Source organism: Puntigrus tetrazona, chromosome 20 (assembly GCF_018831695.1).
Source record: "Puntigrus tetrazona isolate hp1 chromosome 20, ASM1883169v1, whole genome shotgun sequence".
Taxonomy (NCBI): domain Eukaryota; kingdom Metazoa; phylum Chordata; class Actinopteri; order Cypriniformes; family Cyprinidae; genus Puntigrus; species Puntigrus tetrazona.
Window position 1 is genome coordinate 9,109,203 of NC_056718.1, and position 24,285 is coordinate 9,133,487.

At 39.1% G+C, this 24,285-nt stretch overlaps 1 protein-coding gene across 2 annotated transcripts in view; it reads left to right on the forward strand.

Moving 5' to 3' along the window:
• plpp3 (phospholipid phosphatase 3) overlaps positions 1-23,994 on the forward strand; it is a 35,526-nt gene extending 11,532 nt beyond the window's left edge. Inside the window, exons 2-6 of one of the 2 annotated variants that reach the window (XM_043219125.1) lie at positions 5,878-6,032; positions 8,913-9,193; positions 9,439-9,496; positions 15,255-15,431; positions 22,172-23,994. In XM_043219125.1, the coding sequence (XP_043075060.1) occupies positions 5,878-6,032; positions 8,913-9,193; positions 9,439-9,496; positions 15,255-15,431; positions 22,172-22,300 (800 nt within the window). In that variant the 3' untranslated portion in view covers positions 22,301-23,994. Of the gene's footprint in view, positions 1-5,877; positions 6,033-6,384; positions 6,543-8,912; positions 9,194-9,438; positions 9,497-15,254; positions 15,432-22,171 lie in introns of both variants that reach the window. The other variant, XM_043219124.1, reaches the window with a different exon arrangement.
• Positions 23,995-24,285: the final 291 nt, after the last annotated feature.

The following is a 24,285-nucleotide window of genomic DNA, read 5'->3' on the forward strand; positions in this document are numbered from 1 at the left end:
TCCATACACACTTTGTTCTAAATATACAGTATGCTTCCTGTTTTGGCGTTGCATTATATTTCTTTGACCAAACTCTCTTCTTGTAGTCTGTCTCCTTCCCTCCATTTACCTTTCTCCCAGTAATTAATTAAGCCCTTCTCTTACATTTCCCTTGTTCCCAGCAGGGGTGGCTTTCTCTTTTGTGTTCAGCTTCAGTCTTTCAGCCAGTGAGAGTCTCATGAGAGCTGGCAATGGGCCACTCATTCTAAACAGATTCCCACAGGGGTTACCATGCCCGTTCCCTCTCGCTCTGCATCCTCCACAGGCTCTCGCATTGTGTGAAGACCCTGGCCACAATCCCTTGGCAGATCACTAATGATAAAGCCATCATAGGAGCTCAAAGCTAAATAACACACCGTCACGTCACCTCTTAGTGGCCTCAGAGGACATGCTTGTATCTAAAATTGTTCTATTCTTGCCTGCTGTCACATGTGCATTGTTTCCACAAGGTGTAGTCCTGATTGCTGCCATTATTGATTGAAAATTGTTGAGAAGGTCTTTCCTCATATCGGGTTTATGAATCAAGTTCACCCCAGACTCATTGTGTCCATTTGGGACTCAGGTTGCTCATGGGTGTGTGCCCAACATGTTCTCCAGCCAAGAACCTGAAGTGTTGAACAAGAGAACAAAGTTGTGGCCAGGAGCTGTATAGGACCTGGAGAAAGATATCTTGTTAACTTTTTCCATTCATCTCAATGGCATTTGAGTTGGCTAATAGTGGTTATGTTAACCATCCAAATCCTGACACCATATTTCTGGTACAAGGTGCTACCTATGAGTGAAGTGAATCACCAGCAGTAGGCATTTACAGAAGAACTATGTTATCTAACATAACTTCCTTTATTCCTTTATTTCCTTTAGGAAATTATGTAATTACCTGATGTTTGACTCATGAGGACTTTCCTAAAGAACATAAAATGTAAAACAAATCATTATTACTTTTTCTTAGCAGTCTTTGAGTGTATTTCTGGCTCTTGTGGTATCTTGCACACTAGCTAAGGCAGACTCGCATGCTATGCATGATTCAGACAAGGGCCGCGTTATGAAGAGACTTGTCTGGATCATGTGTTGTGGTAATTGTGGTTCCTATTTCAGAGAATCTTTGTTTGTGTGTATTTCTCCAGCCACATTTTTAAATTTGTACTTCATGCTAGCTTACCTCAGGTCTTCTGCACACAGAAGCAGTCACGCTACACTGAATGTGTGTTCTTATCTTGTCTCTGCTTTGTGCGTATGTGTGTGAGAGTGTCATGATGTTTGTGCTTATGCAGTCATTGTTCGTGGGCAGACGGCCCCTGTCGGGAGAAGGCCTTTTTCTGCATATGCATCTCTTTGCAAAGCCTTCTTCCTTCTTCTTTCTTTTACCAGTGCATCTTTGTTCCAACAATGACAGATCGGCCTTTAATAGTCATTCAGGGCTTCTGCTTCACAATGCAGTTCCCTTTCACCTCATCACGCAGTCAATACCACTACTTCCTTTAGAGCGAGAAGCTTTCATAAGCTTTGAAGGAAAGGTCAAACATTTTAGATCCTAAGTCCTAATGGTTTAGGATTCTGAACAGATGTCTAATAAGGTTTTACGCTATTAAAAAATAGTTTGAACATTCCAACTAGCTTGACCCAGCAACATTGTGATTCTGTCAGACTGCATTACTTCTGGTGGCTGTTTCTGGTGGATGTGACCCAGTTGGACAAGATGAGCAGTCAAAGTCAATCAAAGCTGTAAGTGTTATGCCACAATCTTTTACACATTCACACAATTTCACATACGATCTGTCAGTGTAATCTCCCAGCAGACACACAAACAGGTTTCCCTCCAGGGCACATGTCTGCATAACCAGCCACTGATAGTCAATAGTGTCCAATAAGAATTGTCCCATTTCTTATATAAACATTGATTTCTACAACTGATTTCCATTCTGGCCTATCAGCAACTGTGCCTGTGAAGTCCCAGCTCAGTGGTTGCCCATAGCGTCTAACCGGCGTCTAGTCGTTCCCCTTCTAAGGCAGAAAGGCTGCATGCCCACATCTGATAAAGCGAATAGAAAAATTTCCCCCACAATGCACCATTTTGCCACCCACTTATAATTGTTTTGCGAGCGTGTCTGGTGTATGCTTGGTGCTTGAGGTCCAGATAGATTTTGGCTTCATTGTTTTTCATTAAGCTCATAAGTCAGAGACCAAATTGATTCATACACAAATTATAACTTTTTTATTTGTTTAATAAGCGGAAGTAATCTTTTAAAATTATTGTTTTAAAGCATCATATAAAAAAATTTATGACACTGATTGCTTGATTGTATATATTGCACATTGATAATTGCAATTTGGTTATATCTGACTTCACGTAAATATGTCTTGACAAGGACACTAGTCTGTTTGACATCAGTTAACCTTTTAATATTTTTCACATGGTTCCCCTGACACGAAGATACGATAAGAGCTATTTAACTTGGACAGCGCCCTCTTTGTGTCTGTAGGTCACCAGTCTTTAGCTTTGGCCATGGGTTCATTGTGAATCAACCTGAATTTATTTCTATTTAATTAACTTTGCACAGACCTCAGCCTCGTGGTTTCCTCCCTTCCTTCTTTCATAGTTACTGAGCCACATAGTTACTATTGTACCAGGAAAGCTAAGAGAGAGTTATAGTAGATATAAAACAACAAATCACAACTGATCTAGTCCCAGTCTCAGTTTGTTAGTGGTATTTAAAATCTTCAGAGCACTTCAGAACTAGTTAACTAAATGCAAAGACTTGCATATTATATTATTTCTCTAAAATAGTTGACTCTTTTCTACCTTTTCATCAGATCACAAAGCCTTTGGACGGCATTCAAACCTTTGTCTCCCTCATAAGATTCATGGCTCGATGTTAACTGCTAGAGTTGCTCTTCAGATCGCATCATTCAGTATGAATATTGGCCTTTTATTGTGGAGGAGTGAGAAAAAAGAGCTAGACAAGATTGAGTAGAGTCTCAGCATACCAATCCCTTCTCGTGGTGATGAAATGGGCGGCAAAACAACAGCGTGCTGGCATGACGCAGGCTCAAAGCCAGCAGCATTGGACACAGACAGAAGGCTTTTCACAAACACTTGGAAGCAATGTGGAGGTCTTCATACCCAAACACACATTTCAGAACTATTTAGGTTTTGTGGCTGCTCAGTGAACCTCTTTATGTTGTGCTAAGTTTATACTATGGAGACCACTAAAGTATGCACTATACAACATATTTAACCTCCCTACTACGTAAGAGCTGTTTATAAATCAGTATTTAATCCACTAAAGATGGATTGTACTCAAGCTTGAAGATCAATAGGAGTAATTTCCCCCACTCGTCTAACAAACTTGACTTTATTCTTGTGCAGATATATACACACCCTGACAGAAATGTATATAGTCTGCGTTGTCCGTACATGAACATGCGTGCGCATATGATGAAATGTGATCACTAGGACTTGGCTTTTTCCAGACACTCCAAGCGTGTTTGACCTTGTGGTCAGAGCAGATCCGAAAACATCACAAGCAGCGCAGAGGAGGAATGCGCGTCCATGTCTGCATGTGTTTCCGCATATGCACCTTAGCTCCATGTATTCCCTCCACCCAGTCTCATACTCTGAGGTTGATTTAGCCAAATCAAGTTTCTTTGAGCGTCCTCAACTCTAGCACCCGTGAGAAAACTTTAGACAAACTCCTGTGGCCCAAAGTCCTGTATTTTTGCAGGTGTGGAAAGTGTCTACTTCCTTAATTCTGGTAATGCCCATCTGTTGAAATAGTAGAGAGAGATCGAGAAGAAAGACAGAGGTGTTTGACCGCATGCAGATGAAGTAGCTTATGCTGTACGTGACCTTATGTCTGAAAAACCACAACATGTTGTTCCTTTGAATGTGTTTGAATATCATTTCGCTTAAGAACATCGCCATGATGTTTTTGAGGGTTTAGGAATAAGTAGGTTTCACTGACGCATAGAAGCAAAGGGGCCCAAGGGTAGTTGTCTTTCAGAACGTTCTGGTTCCCAGTGCTGGTGTGATCTTACGTCTTAAAGGTTTGGTTTATTGTATGTATATATTTGTGTGTTAGAAAGGATCAGTCACCACGGCTGCAGCCTACTCTCTCTACAACCACAAAAAGCCCAAACGCCCCCATCTCTCTTTTGCTCCAAACACCGTTCCAGACATTTGGGTGGTCGGCGTAAGCTAAGCTTTGTTTTTCTTGCTATTCACACATTTTACAATCCTTCAAGGGGAACTTTCAAAGCTCCCACCACAACTTTGAGTCTGATGTTTAGTTTGCTTTGATTTGAAAATATGTATTTATTTTTCCCGCCGTTGGCCGGATGATGACAGCTGACGTGTGTTTTGCAGGACGTGTGACATTTTAATGAGTCAGCCATTTTGGGCTGAGGTCCCAGTCTGGTATTTGTCCCTTTCCTTACTGAAAAAAATACATGCGTGCTAAATAATGTGCACAAAGTTTGTTGTCAATTTCTTTACCAAGGGAAACCCTCCACAAACATAAGTCTTTAGGATTTTGCTTTTAACCACAAAAAGTGCTTCCATCATAGTTTCTGAAGCAGAAAGACATGAACCAAACCGCTGTGAAAATGTTGTAGCAAAACCACAAATGAACCTGAAAACTTAACATAATCTGTCTCCAAAGTGTCCATATACCTTCTCTGTTCCAAAGTTTACAGAGCTTCCTACCTAGACAGCATCTTAATCCTATATATATATATATATATATATATATATATATATATATATAATAAAATTCAATCCCAGTATTTATTTCAATAATCTATTGTGTTTCTAAAGGTGTCACTAAAGAGGCACAAATCTTTTTCTTGTTAAATCCTCACATTAACTTTTACAAGTACTCAGTATAAGTACAGAAACACAAAACAGGTAAGGACTTTGACGGGTTTAGTGTTCATTAGCAGTTCTTATCTATATTGAATTAGTTCACTGATGCCCTCCATACAGTATCGTTTGCCGAAAAGCTTTGCTTAATGCCATTAGGCCGCATTGTCTTTAGCTCTAAGCTACTTTGCGCTGACAATAGCCCTGAGCCCAAGCCAAAGGAAAGGGAATCTTGTCTTGCTATTGTGCTGCTTTGCCCAAATTACTTAATTAGTAAACGCGCAAACCATTACTTCAAGTCAATTTGCATTGGATACACAGTACATTATGTGCCGACTGTGAGGGTTTTGTGTACAGAGCTCTTGTAGTAGCAGCACTTAAAGCTAGTGCTTTGTTTGTAAGATTAGATAAAGGCTAGAAGAACTTTTAGTTTTCCTCTTTCATTCATCTCCTTTTACAAAGGCTTTTTACACTTAGTTTCATGCTTTTTGCATTGGATTTGGTATATATATATATATATATATATATATATATATATATATATATATATATATATATATATATATATATATATATATATATTTTTTTATAATTAGTGCAGTCAAATGGTTAATTCTGATTAATTGCATGCAATTTTATACACAGACATACAGTACATATTTTAAAAAGCATTTACATGTGTATATACAATTTTTTTATATATATATATATATATATAATTGTTTAAATATATTATATTAAATATACTTTTATTTTGGATGTGATTACTTTCAATTAATCATTTGATAGCACTATTAATAATATCTGCTTTGTTTTTGCTTTTAAATAAGGAAAACATGCCTATGGCTTAAAACATACAGATTTTTCAGTGTTTTTTACTATATATTATGCTATATTTGAAACACCCCTGCCATCCCAGGTAAGTGTGTGTATCATGACACGCCCCGTGGGGTCTGTGTGTGTGTGTGTTTTTTGCGTAGTTATGCTGCCCTCGATGGTGTTGCATAAATCGACAGTGCAGCCGTACCAGCGTGGGTTCTACTGCGCGGACGACAGTATCCGCTACGCCTATAAAAGCAGCACTGTGCCTTCTTCTGTGCTCACAGCCGTGGGCCTCCTCCTGCCCATTGCCAGCGTAAGTGCCCCACAGAGGGGCCTCAGACAGGGGACATGGGGCCAGGCGAGTGGGGCAACTGTGTGGGAAATGCAGTCTTTTGAGAGAGTTATTATAGTTTATAACCTAGTGCGTAGTGCCAATCGCAGAGAAACATTAACTACGTGTAGCCTTTCAGTTCTCTCAGAAGCCGAGCTTCCATTTCAGACCCCACTCCCCTGCCTGGTATTTCCCATAATCCTCGGCTGCCGTGTGCTGTGCTGTGCCGCTACCTGCGTGTGTCTTTCTGTGACTGACCTGAAATCTCTTGCTTTCTCTCTCTCTCTCTCCCCACTCTCTCTCTTTGTGTGCGTGTGTCTGTGTTTTGCTGTAGCTGTCCTGCCTTTCCTGATAATTGAAACTAGCACAATCAAGCCGTACCATCGCGGGTTTTACTGCAGTGACCAGTCCATCCAGTACCCGTATAAAAACGGGGACACCATAAGCGATGCCGTGCTCTGTGCCGCTGGCATTCTAATTGCCATCCTCTCTGTAAGTTCCTCTCTTATATATATATATATATATATATTCATGTAAATATACCACTAATTCATATAAACATCCCATTTCCATCCTTCACCCCCATTAGACAGCAGATATTAGTAAAATAGGCTAATTGTAGAACTAAATGTTGACTTATAGTAGATAACTCTTTTTTTTAAATCTATTAACCAATCCTCCCAATCCCACCCTTTTATTTAAAATATTTGAATAACTCAACATCAAGAGGTGTATCATGGTCAGGGGCTATCGCTATTCCTCTTCTTCTTTCTGTCTCGATCTTAGTCTCTCTTTTCTGTTCTGTCTTCTTTTGTCTACAAGTGTGTTGTGATATATTGCTCTTTTTGGGTTTTTACTAAAAAAATAAATTAAATAAATTAAAGTTAATGTTACAAAAAGTACTCTTTAGCATGCTTTAAAAATATATATATATATATGTAGCATGTTTTGCTTTTAAATAAGAAAAACATAACAAACATTCTGATTTATTGCTCTTTTTTTGTTTTTTTACTTTTTAATAAAGAGCAATTTATAAATCGGTAATGTAACAATAGTAATGTAATGTAATCAGTAATGCAATATAAGCTTGCTAAGATAGACATACGTTTAATGCTTTCCTGGCAAATGCTGACAAGCATTTATTTAGATTAAAATGTTGTAATTTCTCTTGATGCTATCATTTATTTGAATATTTATTTTGTAAACAGACATTTAAAATGCTGAAGTTGCAATATAGTACATTTAAAATGTATTTACTTGATTAACGTGATACAGTAAAAATTAAAAAGGAATAATTGTCGTAATGGAAAATGTGCTAAATAAATAAAATCATATTTAAAATAAAATAAATTTATATTTCACTCCAAAATCAAAAAGAAATGAGCAGAATACGTTCTTGACAGATTTTGTGAAATGTAATTAATTTAGTGAATTGAATTTGGGGGGAAAAAGGAGAAAAGCCTAGCAAAATTCAATTTTGAGTGCAGATAAATCTGGATAAGAGATTTAAAGCGCCCCACAGCTGCTGAGGTGTTGAATTAGTAGACATTCATGGCCTTTGTGACAGCTGCCAAAAGGTTAACCTCTTACAAATGAACCCAATCACCTGGACGACACATGTTCGACGAAGAACAAGAAAGAGTGCAGCCTCAAACCAGATTACTTCAAATCTTCAAAACAAAACTTCAACATGCCAGGCGATCCCCTTATGGAATAAAGTGGTGGAGATGAAGGAAGTGGTCTTGCAGTAAAAGCCCCTGTAAACTGGCACGACACCAAACCATGACTCCATGGAGATCTTATATGGAGACATGCGTGCCTCACTGTCTGGAGTAGACATGTTCCCATGCTCAGCAATTCTCCTGATTAAAATAAGGACAGCGTGTGCATATATATATATATATATGTGTCTCTCCATATGTGTGTGTGTGTGTGTTGGCACCCCTCACACAGCTGTAGTTAATTAGCAGTGTCTCCATTCCTAGTTTGGTTGGGCCTCAGGCAAAGCAGTCCCACTCTTCACTACCACCACAACAGCGTTCCTCTACAGTTTGAAGAGAGAAAAGAAAAAAGAGAGCAAGAGATAGTAAATATCTCATTAAGGCATGGTTTATGTACTTCATAACCCTTGCCTCTTTTCTCAGATTTACGTCCTATTGGTTTCAAATGGCACAGACCTCAGTTTTAAAATCCCATGCTCTAACTGCTCATATGAAAGCCTTTAGAAACATAATATGTTCCATATCATTAAAATATCACCAGCAATGGGCAGGCCATGCTCAGTCATAACTCAAGTTACTCGTTTTCTCATTTCTTTCACTCGTTTCTTCTTGCATTTTTTGATTAATGTGCTTTCCTAACTGGTACCTCATTTGCATGTTTGTCTAACTCCACCCTGCATGCCTATGACCTGACCACTGAAATCTTGTGATATTATATATTGACACATTAATGTTTGTGGTATGACTTCACAAATCCACCATCAATTTATGATCTTAATGATACTGAGCTCTGTTTCAAGTCCTAGTGAGCTTCCTCGCTTTCTAGTGTCTATATAGGCAGCTGCCTACATAGGCAACCCAAACATCGTTGAACATAATAAGTGTGCGAATTGGAGCACTATGCAGGCAGAAGCGGCCGGCATCACACAAATTGATTTAGTGTTTAATATTAGCAAAATTTAACTGATGCTCTTAGCTCATTTGCCACCTTTTTCCATTAATCTTTGCACAATACATTTATAATTGTCTTTTTCGTGATGTCGTCTTAGAATTTCGCTAGGTTTTGGAACAGAGCCCGTATGTAATATCAATCTTAGTGATTTATTTAATTTATTTCATTGCATATGAATAATTTTTCTAGATTGTGATTGGCGAATGCTACAGGATCCATTACCTGAACCAGGGCTCCAAATCGTTTGTGGGAAATCCATATGTCTCCGCCCTTTACAGACAAGTGGGCGTGTTCATCTTCGGCTGCGCCGTCAGCCAATCATTTACAGACATCGCCAAGGTCTCGGTTGGACGAATGAGGCCTCATTTCCTAGACGTTTGTAAGCCCGACTACTCTACCATCAACTGCTCTCTGGGATATATTACTGAGTACACATGTAGCGGAGATGAAAGCAAAGTACAAGAAGCCAGGTGAGCTCAACACTCAACATGCACACGAGATAACATATATTTACGTAAATAATCTGTGTGTACTATGTATGTTTATTAGGTATGTATTTTGAAAATATTTCCGTGTATTTGCATGTGTATATTTATATTCGTACTATTCATACTTTTTCTTTTTTTCCATAGAAACTTGAAATAAATACATGTAAATTTAATAATATTTAATAATGAAACACATTGTTGATGTCTTTTTTTTTTTCTCCCTACAGGAAATCTTTCTTTTCTGGACACGCTTCATTTTCGATGTACACCATGCTGTATCTGGCAGTAAGTAGTAGCGCTCTCACACTGTCACAGTTCTGTTACTTGACCAAAGAGCTGTTCATTGTCTGTTGTGTCTAGTATGAAACGAGCACCCTCTATCTCCCTCTCACCCTCCTCTGTGGGTCTCCGAAATGTGGGTCACTCTTATTTTCCTTGTTCATCTCCCGGATGGACACACTCCACCTGTTTTTATTTGTGCAGCTGTATAGACTTCCCTTCTCTCTGAAGTTGTCCTTCGTTTCTCCCTCATCCCTTATGCTTTATTTATATTCTCTTTTTGAATGGATCACGCACTTTTACATTTTTTTTTTACACTAATTATGCAGAATCCCCAAAATAGCTTTACATACACACAAAGGCAGATTTCGCTCAACCTCCTGGAGTCTCTCACTGTATGTAAAGCCTCTTTCAAAGGCTTCAGACTTTTCACACGCACGGCCCTCCACGCCTCCCTCCTTTTACTCAAATCCTTTCTTTCTGCATCTAAATCATCAGCATCTCCATGGGCCCCTCCACCTTTCACTCTTTCAGATGGCAGGGGGCAGAGCCGCTCTGCTAATGGAGGTGGCCAGATGTTCATTCTCAGGGTTTTGAGAGATCATTTGAGAAAGTTAGGAGAGTGATCGAGGTTATTTGCTTTTGAGGCCACAAAACCCGTTCGCAAACTCATGCAGGTTTGGTTCTAATGCTCTCAAAACAGCCATTAAATTAATGTGTGACTTTGACAGCTGGGCCTGACGCCCGAAACACTGACCTGAACACTTCCTATGCAAGAGGAAGCGGTACGTTGAGAAACAGACCAAGGGCAGGTTCTGTTGAGTGTTTTGTGACTAAAACAATCAGCTTTTGCACATTTTATTTTACTTGTGATTAGCCACAAGGCAGGAGAGATGTCAGCCAGTGTTCCACATCATTATTCATGGAGAAAAGCAAGCGCTGAGAAAAACAGGATTTTTAAACGCTGAGTTCTCCCAGAAACCTTCTTTATAACTTCAGCCACTGCAATCTGAATTATCATCTTGGTTTTAAAGCCTGGATTTGTCTCCGAGTGTCTCCGAGGGGCAAATCGCTCAGATTTTATCGGAAAGCCTGGCCAGATTTCTCACAGTTGAAGCCAGAGTGTAGTCAAAATTCATTTTAAAATGTGAACATGTGAATAGACTATTATGTTAAGATACAGGTTGACTATCTAAGATTATTTTACCATCTGCTCTTGGCCTTCAAAGTTAAAAACGAGAGGCCTGGAGGGAGCGCTCTGAGATATCTAAGCACAAAGCGCGATAAACAAAATTACAGACCTGGATAAATCTGAAAAACTGGAAAAACAAGTGGAGGAAAGTGCTCTTTGAGTAGAGCGAGCGAGCGAAATGGTCTTATTGACTGGAGTGTTGCTGTTCTCGGGCTCACTCCCTGTAATTATCTCAGTCTAGCTGTCATGCTTCATGGGTCAGACGCTGAAGTCATAATGAGGGCTCACACCAGTCTTGTGATCCCTTTTATTTGCACAAACGCAACCTAGGTCAAAACTAGATGGCCTTTGTTCTCACCAAATTTGCAAATGAATCATTCTGGCACAGTACCTCAAAACAGAACCCACACCTGTTTCCTCAGTGACACGTATTAATAAATTGATCTCACTTTTTTGTGAAAGTCATAGCAGTTACATAAAAAAAATCACAATGAATTTTCATGAAGTCTGCATAATTTTTAAGATTTCTTTTATTTAATTTTTTTAAGAAAACGTTATTTTTAAGGCAGATAGTAAAACAGTTTCATTGTTTAAATATATTTTCAATTAAAATAATTAAATTCACTTTAAAACATTCCGAAACAATAACTGCTTTAAGTGCAAAAATGCATATTATTATAATTTAATTTGTATAATTATTTATAATTAATCATTTAATTCTTCGTCATTTTTAAACTTTAATAGTTTAATCACAAAAACATTAAGCACCACAATTTAAATGTAATTTTCAAATATAAAATATTTTACAATATTACTGTTTTAAAAATGTACCGTTTACTGTTTTTAAAAAAATCTCAATATTCATGTTAAAGGGGTAGTTTTATTAATAAGCAAAATTTAGGGGTAAGTTTATTTGCATAATTTTCAGTAAGCATGTTTTTTTATTATGTTATGTTTTCATTGCTTTATTTTAACCTAATAAAAATAACCCAACTGCAGTTTGATTGAGATTGGTTAGAATGAACAATGAAGCAACAATTATCTATATATAGTTACCCAGATATTGAGATCACAGTCAGATTAAGACACCTAAATTTAATAAGTTCTCTGCTCCTTACAGTGACTGCTAGTACTGTACATTTATGTGGTTGAATGGTGTATTAAAGGGTCTTTAATACACAGCATCCATGCAGCTCTTATTGAGTTGGAACAGCATATCAGTTTGTCCTGGAGAACAAGTGTATGTGGGCATTTTGTGGGCAGCAAACCGGTATTTCCTAGCCTCTCTATGACCTCCACACTTCTTAGTCCATTGGATTCTGGTTTGGCTGCTGTGTCACTGAGCATCTCAAACCGCATGGTGACATAAGATGCTTTAGTCAGCTGTAGTGACCAGAGAACAGGAGGTGAGTATTATGAGACCATGGGCAGAGTAGTAACACAAGTAAATCTTCTACCTGCTTGTTTTTAGGCTTATTTTTTCTGTATGTTGTGGTTATTAACATGTGGCGAGGAGAAGTTGGCTTTGCAGTAATATTTTTTGGACCTGAGGTCAGGATAGAAAAGGCTTTAGTGGTGAAGTTTGACTGTTTTCTACCAGAACTGCCAAGATTCAAGCGCAAGTACGCTTCGACAAAACCATGAACAGCGGCATGAAAAAGTCTTTTCTTTCAAAATAGTATAGTATAGTTTTTCTCACACTCACCTTTTTTATTGAGATTACATGATTCATTATACCACATTTGTTTTTTCCTTACCAAATTGGACTGAACATGCCATTTTGTGGCTGCTTATATGACCCGTTCGTTCCTATTATTCCAAACCTGCATGACCTTCTTTTACAGAACAAAAAATGAAAAAAGCTTGATGGCTGTACTGGTCACTCTTTTCCATGCATTGAACTGGGAACTTTCTTAAAATAGACGCAAAAGCATGTAAAAAATGATCAAATGGTGTCCATATTACTCAGATACTGTATTCCAAGTCTTTTGAAGTAATACAATAAATTTCATTTTTAAATTAATGTTAATTTTGGCTTAAAAAAATTTACTTAGTTCTGTTGGCCTGGTTCTATTGGTATGCTCCCGACTTTTAAAATAGCATTGTTCAATTCTTGAATGCATATTAATAAAGCCTGACCTTTTTAATTAATGCTAATTCACAAAATATCTGAATAATTTATTCACAAATTCACTTCAATAGCCCAATAGGATCTTTTCCATTGTTCCGTTTGACAATATCTCCTGCAGGGAGGAACTGGATGGAGACTGTCAGCGGGACAGGGTGTTATCTGCACAAGAGTGTGTTACTTCTCATGTGGGCACAGGGCGTGTGTATGTGTTGTGTTTTGAGTTCGCATGTCGCTGGAGACCACACCGTCTGCCATTCCTGCTGCCACCACCTCACAAAGCACAGAGATGAGAGAGCCATATACATCCCACAAAGTCTGCGGCACGTTTGGCTTATCTGAGGTCTGATAGCAGGATACTAAGAGGTAGATTTGATGGACTGTATCTGAGCCGTGAGGGTGCTCAGGCTCTGCTGTTCTTATCAGCTCTTGGATGTCTACGTGTGGAGAGGACCCCACTCTCGCCCTGAGGAACAGAGCCACTTTAAGAGTTTGGAGAAGTCACAGAACTCATCTCTACATCTCCAGACTCAGACATTCTGGCTTACAGCTAAAGAGATCAGCGTCAGCAGGACTCCCTGTGTGTCGGACGTCACCCTTCCATGACCTCTAACAGTCCAACATACACCAGAACTCTCTTTTTGCCATTTTAGTGCAGAAAAGAAAAGAAAAGAATGCTGGAAGCCTTCATAAATAATTTGAACAGTAAACATAAAATTATTTTGTTCTCAGTCTGATGTGAGAAAAAAAAATCTTGAAAGGCAATAACAAAACAAGAACAAAATAAAGAGGAAGGGAAACCTCAGGGATTACTCATTGAGTTTTTCATTTTAACAGTCCTAATTTATTGATTTGCTTTTGTAATTTAGTTTGCGCTCAGAAATAAGCAAACAGAGTGTTTTGTTTCCATAAACCACAGATCTGTGGTTGAAGAGCATTCCATTACATTCACATGGCCTGATCAAAGATATTATTGACACGTTTTTTCTGTAAGTTCGCCACAGGGCTTTTTTTTTGGTAAAGGAATGCCAAGTGTATGAAAGTCTGTGGTTGAAACAGCTACAGATACTTGGTTAAAATTCTCTCTTTACTGCCAACATCGAGGCCAAGCTGGACCACAGTGAACATGAGTATGAATTTATTTATTTATCATTCGCCTCAGATGAACTTCAGCCATATAATCAAGTAAGCATCTCCATTTCAGTCAGTCATCTGTGACATCTAACTCTTCTCTTTAACCAGCTGTAAACCCAACAGCTCATATACAGTAGCGTAAGATGAAGAAACAGTTGCTGATTCAGGCAAAAATGGCTGAAGGTTTTGTTTCAGCCCATTTTAAAACATCCTGCTTTGGGTCACAATGTAAATTGAAATAATGAGACCGCAGGCCATATGTTGATTCCAATCGTTTGAGGCATAAATGCACAGACGCACACAGACACCCTTAGATGTTTATCACTCTGCCATCCTTCCGTTCTGAGGGGATGTTTTTATGAGATAAGGTCAATTGAAATGATTGAGGAGGCCTCTATTTTATCTTCAGGCTTTGGGATGTTTAAGCATATTTGGCACAAGTAGCAGTAATGCTAATCTTCTGCCTAGTTAAATGCTCCAGAAACGTCATTACCTGACCGCAGAGAACTCTGGTTGTTTATTAAAATCAAATTTGCAAAGACTTGAAGAGCTGTCAGTCTGCTTGTGCCGGCACACCCATCCTCGCATCATCTGAGAACTTCATCCAGTGAGGAAACTCCAACTCCCAAACATCCTCAGGGAGGGATTCCTTCCTCTCTACACACACAATGCCTTTGGAGCAAGGAGAGAGCTGTTCAGGAAAACAGACATGACCTCGTACACACCTTCGTTTGGAGCTCAAAGCTCAAGACGGTTATTGTTTGTTTTGTCTAACAGATCGTCTGAGTTTTTGCATGGATGTTTATCAGTTAGTGTGTATGTGCTAGGGTGTGTTTTGTTGTCTGCTGTGGTTTCAAACGTAATGGAAGTTTTCCATCTTGGGTGGTGATGGATGATTAAGGGAGGGTGATGAGTGCAGGGTCCTTAACTGACCCGGCTTGAAGGGTTTCAGGACTGATGAGCCACCGGAGCATCGTCCAACAGTTTGTCCTCCCGACCCCCATCCTCCCCTTGTCTTTGTAACCCTCAATCATTTGTTTTCTTACCCTAATGAGTCTTCCTGTTCCCAGAAAGTGAACTCTACAAGGGGTCTTTGGATTTAGGTGGCTAAAGAAAGAGAGACCAGCTCTACATTGGGTTCTCCACCCCCCACATTCTCTCCCATATTTTTTTTTCTCCACCTCCCTTTCTTTTCTAATTTTTTTTTACCTAATCCTAACTTTTTGCATTATATCAGCGATTATGTATAAAAACATAAGTTGCACAAGTGTTCCCATTGATTCAATTTCTTTTAATCTCTGTTTCTTTAGTTCTACCTGCAGTCTCGGTTCACATGGCGAGGAGCCCGTCTGCTGAGGCCACTCCTGCAGTTTACCTTGCTAATGATGGCCTTCTATACTGGGTTATCACGTGTTTCTGATCACAAGCACCACCCCACTGATGTTTTAGCTGGATTTGCCCAAGGAGCCCTGGTGGCCTACTGCATAGTAAGTACATCTTTGTATTTCTATCCATTTTATATTCCTTTAAATATAGTTTAATATCTTTTAAGGAGTCAATCTTTATTGGTTGGAACATAAACCAATCTGGAAATTCTACTTCACTTTTAAACTTTAATAACCATTAGCTTTGATCTGGTTGTCATCACAGCATCTGGATTGTATTTATTTATTGTTTTTAATATTGGTTAACAAACATTTTCACACAGTGTTACCACCAGAAAACTAATTAAACATTCCTTTGATAAATATGCTGGCAATCCAGCAAGTTTCTTGTTTCCCATTCTTCATTTTAAAACATAGAAATGTTTCTCGTTTTGTCTTTGTTATAGTCCATGAGTGTGTTTGAGCTTGACTCGAGGCAGGTTTATCAGATAACTTGTCAAAAGAACCATTAAGATCACACTTAATGGTACTATCTTGTGTCCTTTGAGTGAAGTGAAGACAGAAGGCCATCCAGAGTTTGAGGTCGGAAGGGGATCTGAATATCTGGAATCAGACCACAACATTCTCCAGACCCCACCCTCTCGCTGTTTCACCCCTATCCACAAAATTACTCATCCATCAGAGTGAAGCATAATCTTTTTCTTGCTAATGCAAAGCATATTGCCTCAATTGCACCATTACCAACTCTCAAATGAAAAGATGAGGGGGAGGGTTGTGGAAAAGGAATTTTACACTTCATAATTGTGGCACATGTCACTTTTGTTGGTGCCAGACTTTCCCTGCAGTAAGCAAAGCTTCACTTTGTTGGATTGTGTTTGGGGAAAATTGAGTCGAGGGGAATTGAATGTACAAAGAGGGAGAGAATTTTTTCTTTGCAAATGAGTAATTCATTATTCATTTGAGAAACTAATTTTAATCCGTTGTAGGGGGTTGTGCAAAGATTTGACGCCCATTTTTTGGGGGTAGACCAAGACCTCTTCCCCCAGATATCACCCCATCTACAACATCTGAAAAACAAATATTTAAATGTGTTAGTGTTAGTGTTGAAATTGGGATACTGAGTTGTGTTTCTCAACATTACAATTCCCAGAATGTCATAGCAGTGTCTTTCTTCACTCTTAATTAGCTGTGACAGTGTGCCACACTTTTTATGGTACACAGATGTTCGCCAAACATCTCTCTCCTGGTATCATGAACCTTCAAAACATTTCATCTCCAATCCCTGAATTTGCTGAACCTGTGTGGACTGCTTTTCAGTTGGCTCTTGTCTTTATTTATTGGCATTTAATTTTTCCAAGAGCAGTTTAAGCTTTTGCCAACCCTTTAATAACCTCATTAAGGACATTTTTAACGTAGCAATGTTGTTTTACTCCAATTATCCACCCACTTCTAATGATCTTGATTCTTTTTGAACCCCTCAGGTTCAAGGTGTAGAGACTAGTCTTTGACACCTTAAGACTATTGCAAAAAAATCTGAAAATAGCTGATAAGTACAAATCAGAGAGAGCAGAAATGAGATCCTTTTCACTACAGATCAAGGCGCCCATAGTTGTTTTTAACAAGCCTACATTTGGAATCTGTTCCGCTCACCATCTGTAAATGCTTTAGAGGTCCAATTAAAGTATCTCTAATGACCAAAGCTCAGATGGAGGTAATGCAAGGTACGTGTCTTTAAAAGAAAAGTTATGTCCCCATACATCAAGCATTGGTTTTTGAACCATAGGCGGCAGTGCAACTTATCCAAACTTCCCATCAAGTATTCTCCGACAGTTCATGGTTTGGAGGTACAGCAATTCTTCTAAGCTTGGCTGTAGGTGCTGATTTCTGCTTAAGGGAGTTGTGTTTAACGACGTTTAAAGGTTGTAAGTGCTCTGGGTCGGTGTCCAACTGGCTGGCTTCAAAGAAACCGTGGAAAGTTACAGGTCTTGGTGAGTTTTGGCCGTATTGCAAAAGCTGATTACAGACTTAATGCATGTTTCATATTAAAGAGGATCAGTTCACATGGCGCTGTTAGACTACGATGCCTACGGAGAACTGATCTCAGAACAGCAATTAATGTCAGTCTGCTTATGTATCATGCAAGGGAAACGGAAAACGTCGAGCTACACAGTTTTAACTAGGCCATCAGTTTCGTTCAATCTCAGAAGGAGGCTCCTGAAGTCCTACATTCAATTCCTTGTACTCAGGCCTGGTTTGTATCAGAAATTTTGGCAAGATTCACTACAACATTACGATTGCTGAAGTCAGGCAGCCTGGCATTTGTTTAAATTCTGATGTCTAAATGTCTAAAACGAACCCTTGAGAATCAGACTTCAGAAACCGCATTTTCCTTCTTTGTCTTTTCTGGACTGTTGACTGCGGCCACATCCTCCGGTCCTTCCTGTTGGAGAGTGGCGTGAGCTGTTTGTTCATGTCATCAAACACGGCCCACTTTCTAAGCTGCTGACATGGATGGAGAGAGTGTGAGAGGTTGGCTGCTTGTGAGGCTCAGTTGCAGAGGTGTTTCCTGCAGGACTAGACAAGGGTGGAAACAGCTGGAGGCCAGCTCTCAAACAGGCTTTTCCTCTTCCCACTCTCTCTTTCTCTATCCGCAGCACCTCTCGAGTTCTCACATTGCAGCGGTATCCCACCGTTCACCATGAGCGCAGAGGGTCATGTTCAATATTCCGGACTCCAGTTCCTCCAGCGATAAAGGCCCATTGCTAAGTGCTTCTGGTCTGGCTTGGGTGGCAAGATGGTTGTTCCGATATCCTATCACTCCCTCCCATATGTCAGGCCTGAGCTCGACTGTTTTTTTTTTTTTTGGCTGCCACAGCACTCTCCACGTAGCTATGGTAATGGAGGCCGTCTTAAACCGAAAATAGTGTGGTCGTGTGTAAGAAGAAAGGAAATTTTAACGGTGTTATTAAACTTTACTAATGTTACGCTGGAGAGCGAAGCGGCCAAAACACTACTTGGTCTCCACAATTATTATGCCGATGTGGCTCAGAGCCTGAAAGTACAATTTAAGACACATGCATAACATAAGCAACACACTCTCGCACATAATCATGTGCTGTGTTTGGCACTTTTAGGATCAGGCACGCCCAAACCAACGGAAGACCACACACACGTGCGCACACCCAGACATGTCGTCTATGAACCTGTTCACAGTTCGGTTGAATCCCAAGTCCATAAAGCCATCAGTGAAGAGCGGCAAAAGTTCAGTGAGGTTCATTTGAGATGAGTTTAGATGAAGTTAGCGTGCCGTCCCAACTCTGTGATCCAAAATAAGTATACATTATGTTGATCTCTTTGGCACAGTTGTTGGATGCTGACAAATTGTTTGGTGTCATTTCCTGTCTGATTAAGGGAATGTGTATGAGACTGAGCCGGGTGGAGCAGTTAGTGGACCTGTTAGTTTGCTCTAAGATGATGTCAAACTTTAATACAATATAATACAGAGACGGAGACTAAAATTATACATTGGGCAAGCTGACAGAAAGTTAGACTGGCAGTTAAATAGGGTTTGTCAGATAATTAAGGAAATTAGCACAAAGTGCCAGATTAACACCAGTGTTGTTCTATAATTTGGATTAGTAGTCTTAAAGATACAGTAGCAAAACCACTCTCTCTTATTATTCGATCGTATCTGTTGATGTAAAGTAAAAAGAATTTATGTTTATTTTGGTGGAGGAATTGTACATAAGAACATACAATAGCAGACTGTAATGGTTCATCTTCCCTCAGTTAGTGGAACCGAAATAAGGTCAGCACACGCAGGCTTAGAAAAACACGCAAAACAGCATCCTGGTGCTGACTGGGCATTCGAACACAATAGAGCGAGTTTGCTGCGGAGGAATACTTTCAAATTGAGGCTCTGTGACACAGGAAGCACTCACCCCTGACACAGGTTCATTGGCAGCCTGAGATTGCAGGTCAGAGGTTGTAGTGCATCAAGAAGCCTATTGTAGGTCATGCTGGACAGTACGACTGAATGCAGGCCTTCAGCTGATGACATGTGTGATAACACATAATTACACACATTCCAGATATCGAGACATTTTCCAAATCAGTATAAGACAATTATCTGTCTTGCGTCATCTCTGTCAGTGTAAAACACAATTCTGATCAAATATTGAGTGAATTTCCAGAGAATATTAAAGCATATACATTTTAAAACTTATGAAAAAAAAGCAAAAAACAGATGTGCTTGCTAGAAACTCTGCATTAAAATATAGCAACAATGTGTTCATTATTGTAGGAATGCAAACATAACTGTTTATTTTTATAACTCGTAACTGTGTCTATTGTTAATTGATATAATGTTGATAATATACTAATATGAACCATCAAATCAGCTTTTTTTATAAATATATTTTTAAAATGTGCTTAAATACAATGCAATAATACAGGCGGTAAAAGGCAACTAACAATATAGTACTTTTTGTTTGTTTTCAGAAATCAAGATTATTATGTTTTTTTCAAACAAAAACTCGCTTAATTTTGACTTGTTTTTGGCTGGAAACAAGACTTGGCTTGAAAACCATTTTTTGCAGTGTATAAAATAAAATCATACGTTATGTATCAGTTTTTACCTGCAGAAACCATACATTTGTAAAATTAGTTTTTTCCTTAATTGTTTTTTTTTGAAGCACTGTATATGCAAATATGCAGAATTTTTAAGAAATCTAGTAAACATACATTTTAATCAATATTTCTAATACTTTTTAAAAGCATCGTTTGGCCTTATCAAGCAACGTGCATGCTCTTATAATGAAATCCTTCCCAATCGCAAGCAAGCAAAGCTTCTAAATCAGGTTTTCTGATGTCATTCCAGCGCAATGTAAAGGTCACTCTGGAAATGTCATGATCTTTCTGCCGTACTTTCATTCATATAAGCAAAAGACGGTCACAGGAGGCCCTATAGTATGAACTCATCCGCCGTAACCTTTGGATAAAGCTCTCTTTGTATGCGAGCACAACTTCTTTCGCTGAAAGGATATGCAAGAAACAGCTGCTGGAAAGATGATTCCAGAACTCCGATGGCCTCTCGAAAGGCTTTCTGTTCACTTTCTATCTCTTTCCACGCACACGGTTGCAAACCTGTTGATAGCTGCAGCTTACTTGCTCGAGCCTGTCGATAGGAAATCCTTCTTTTTTTTTTTTTAACTCTGCGTACAAGTCGCTGTGCTCTTTTTCTTCCCTCTTGGCATCGGCCGCGGTGCCGTGGTTGACAGGAGCTCCTGAAACGTGTCAGGACAATTTAGCCGTTAGCTACCCCAAACACTGACCTCTTTTCCTGTCACACACTGGCCCCATACTCTTCACACACTCATAAATAGCGTGTGTTTACGCGTTGGCAAGCTTTCTGGAATCGGTGATTCCACGCCGCTGCCGTCCAGCTCAGCTGTTCTGCATGCTTCGGTAACATTCATGGTGTGTAGACGACTAAATGCCCCGTAGGCCTCTCCTATCCCCGTGAAAGCATCCCGTCTTTGGCATGAAAAGCCCGTGACTCAGACTTGTATATTTTCAGCTCTTTGTAAATCAGTTGGGTGCATGCCTAGTCTAATGCCAAGGGCACACTTCCTTTCTTCCCCTCCCCGGTTTCCTGTTTTGCCAGTGATGTCATTAGGACGTAAGGAGAAGGTTGTCGGGCATCTTTCCTTGACAACAAAGTTCTTCCCACGCCGAGTGAGACCATTAATACTGACCTCAGTCCCTCGCAGTCGAAAAGCGAAACAAAAGAACTGAGGGGTTTCCTCTTTATCTTTACTGACTCAATGTTTTTTAAGGCGTGTGGTGTAAGTGGGCCGCTCTTATCAGCGTGTGACCTCATATACATCCGTATGTCAAGGAGATGGATTGCAAGCCTTTATACCATTTTACGTTTTAGGCCATGTTACTCATTTGTGGTTCATCCATACGTGTTTGAACAGTTTGTTAGCGACTACTGCAGTTGCTCATATCCTGTTGGGGTGTTTATAATTTCCACACCGGAATTGAACTGAAATTCTAAAAAGGCTAAAGTTCCTAGATTTTAATTGAGTTTGAATTGATGTAGCAAACGGGGTCCACAAGTGCAAGTAGACATTTGAGTTTAATGGCGTCAAATTTAAATTTTCGAATTTTGAATCAGAAATTTAAATGAAAAACGCTAAAACTGGTGCTAAAATCGTGATTAATCGCATTCCAAAATAAAAGTTTTGGTTACATAATGTGTCCGTGTTGTGTGTATATATATTTATGTATACACGCATGCAGTGATTAATCAATTGACAGCACTAGTAAAAACATGTAAAATATAAAATGATCATAAAAATTTATATATATATATATATATATATATATATATATATATATATATATATATATTTAAACAGAAAAGTTGAAATTTTTACGTTTGTTATAAAAATATCTTAAACATGTTTATTATTACAGAATTTCTTCAAATAGAAAACATTACAAAACATTGTCAATTTTGTCAACCAGATTTTATCACCAACAGTAGAAGAAAGCTTTTTATTTCCCAGCTGTTGCATTTCTCTGATAAACGAGTGAATTCATTCTATTATCCTTCCAAAAAAAAAATTCAAATTCACTTTCCTGTGGTTTGTGGCAGCTGTGGCTTAAATTTGTGATTTTAAAACGAGCCAGTTCTTGTTCAACCATCTTTATGCACTACGGTCATATTCTGCGGGTGATGTGATATGCATCCTGTAAGTTTGATTCTTAAATAGTCTAATGTTTTTTTGTTTTGTGTTTTCTCTCTCTCTCTCTCTCTCTCTCTCTCCTTCTAGGCCTTTTATGTATCGGACCTCTTCAAACCCAGAGCCAAGACCGCCACTCCCCCTCCCTCGCCAATCAAGAAAGAGCTCCTCCCGTCTTCCGACATCATAGAGAGGAACAACCATCACAACATGGTGTAGGAGCCTCCTCGTCCCTCACCTCCCCCCGAATCCCCTGAAGAAACCAGAACAGCCACCTGTGACGGAGGAGCCCCGGCCTAGCTGACGCCTCCTCTCTCTCATCTGACAGTAGAATGTAGGGACAGGACAGAGACAATCCTATTGACTCTTCTATAATGACCTCGCTATCCTAGAGCCCGATTGGAAAAGCCAAACAGACACAAAGCTAACAAATAAAACAAAAAACGAAAAAAACGCCATTTCTCCCTCAAAATACTGCGGAGAATGAATCGTGCTCCTTCGACGAAAGTAATACACAGAATGAACGCCAACGAAAGGAAGAAGAGAGTGAATGTGAGGCTTCTCTCTTGTCAGTATAGGACAACAAATTCCTTAATAATAGGAATGATTCGTTTTTACCTGCGATGTAATTAGCACAGATATATTAACAGTATAAAGAGGAATAACTTATAGCACTATATCCATGTTCATTAAACGTCACCACTCGCTATCTGAGAAGTGTAGCTTTGAGAAGCCGGATGAAGGTCGGAGCTGATCTTGGCTACACGAAACAGTGGCCTAAATATCGGAGAATGCATTTTAAAGGGTTTTAAATGGCGGGTGGGGGGGTTTACACGACTATTTTCTTAGACGAATAGATTTTATTTTAGATATTGATTTCACGATGGCCACCGCCCACCCCTGCCCCGAATTCTGTGGGCGTGGCTGAGCCGTGCCGCCTCGCCGTCTTCCGATTGGTCAGGGGGGCGGGGGCTAGACGTCGGGGAGGCGTGTCTCGTCACCGGGATTGACTCCCGCTGACCACACTGGCACATTTTTTTTTTTTTTTTTCGTTTCGTTTTTGTTTTGTTTTGGAACCGGGAACGAGCTTCTTCCGCTGGCTGGTTTGACCTCTTTCCCTTCCAAATGCTTAATCACTCAACTGTAGTTGCGTGTTTTTACCCAGAATGCCACCTGTGCCCAATGCCTGTCCTGGCACGAGTCAAACGTTTACCCCCCCCCCCTCCTCGGCAGGACGCTCTGTCCCGTTTGTGTGTTTTGTATGTGTCGTGTGTTTCTGCACCTGCACATGTGAAGAAACTTAAGAAAACTGTGGATTTTTTCTTTTTTTTTTTTTTTTTTTTCGAAATGCCTTTTCTTAGCCTCGATGTTCCTATCGTGATGATGTCTACTGTCCCCACTAACAGCTGTACAGTACTGCCTGACTATTACAGAAAACACATCCATACACAACACAACTCAAGCTCCAAATGTGTTGCACATCCCTCCCATTGTATAGTCCGTCCTATCATTTCAACAAACCGTTTTATTTCTCTCTCAGAAGTATATAAATAATGTATAGATCACTAAAATTTACTATGTAAGATATTCTTTCTGAACATGTTTAGATATATCCACTATGAATCTAAAAAGCAATGTGTCATGACCTGTGTTATTTACAAAGTGCTGCTTTTATGAGCATTGATTGACAGATTTTTGTATTTAGGTAACTAAAATATTGTAGATTTGTGATAGTACATTTTTAATAAGCGTTGAATAAAACACATACAATTGTATCAAATTCACTATTAGTATTTTTGTATTGTCTCATTTTGTACAAAAGAAATAATAGCTAAATGTTCTTGTTTTTTTTTTCTGCTAAATGTACTTGGCTCTAATACATGTGCTTTTAAATAAAAGCTCATTATAAACAACCACAACAAAAAAAAAACGGTTCGGTTCTTTATGAACGTTTGTTATTATTGTGTGAAACTTAAAATTGCCTGGTGTTCGATGAGTTAAAAATTACAACATTTTTATGTGCCATTACAATTTCTATTTTTATGTATTGTGCAATTTAAACCTGAATTTTCAGCATTATTACTCCAGTCTTCAGTGTCACATGATCGTTCAGAAATCACTCTGATATGAGATTTTATTTTTATTCTTATAAAGTTTATATATTTACGACCGTAAAGATATTGTTACGGAAAAAATTCTGCCAC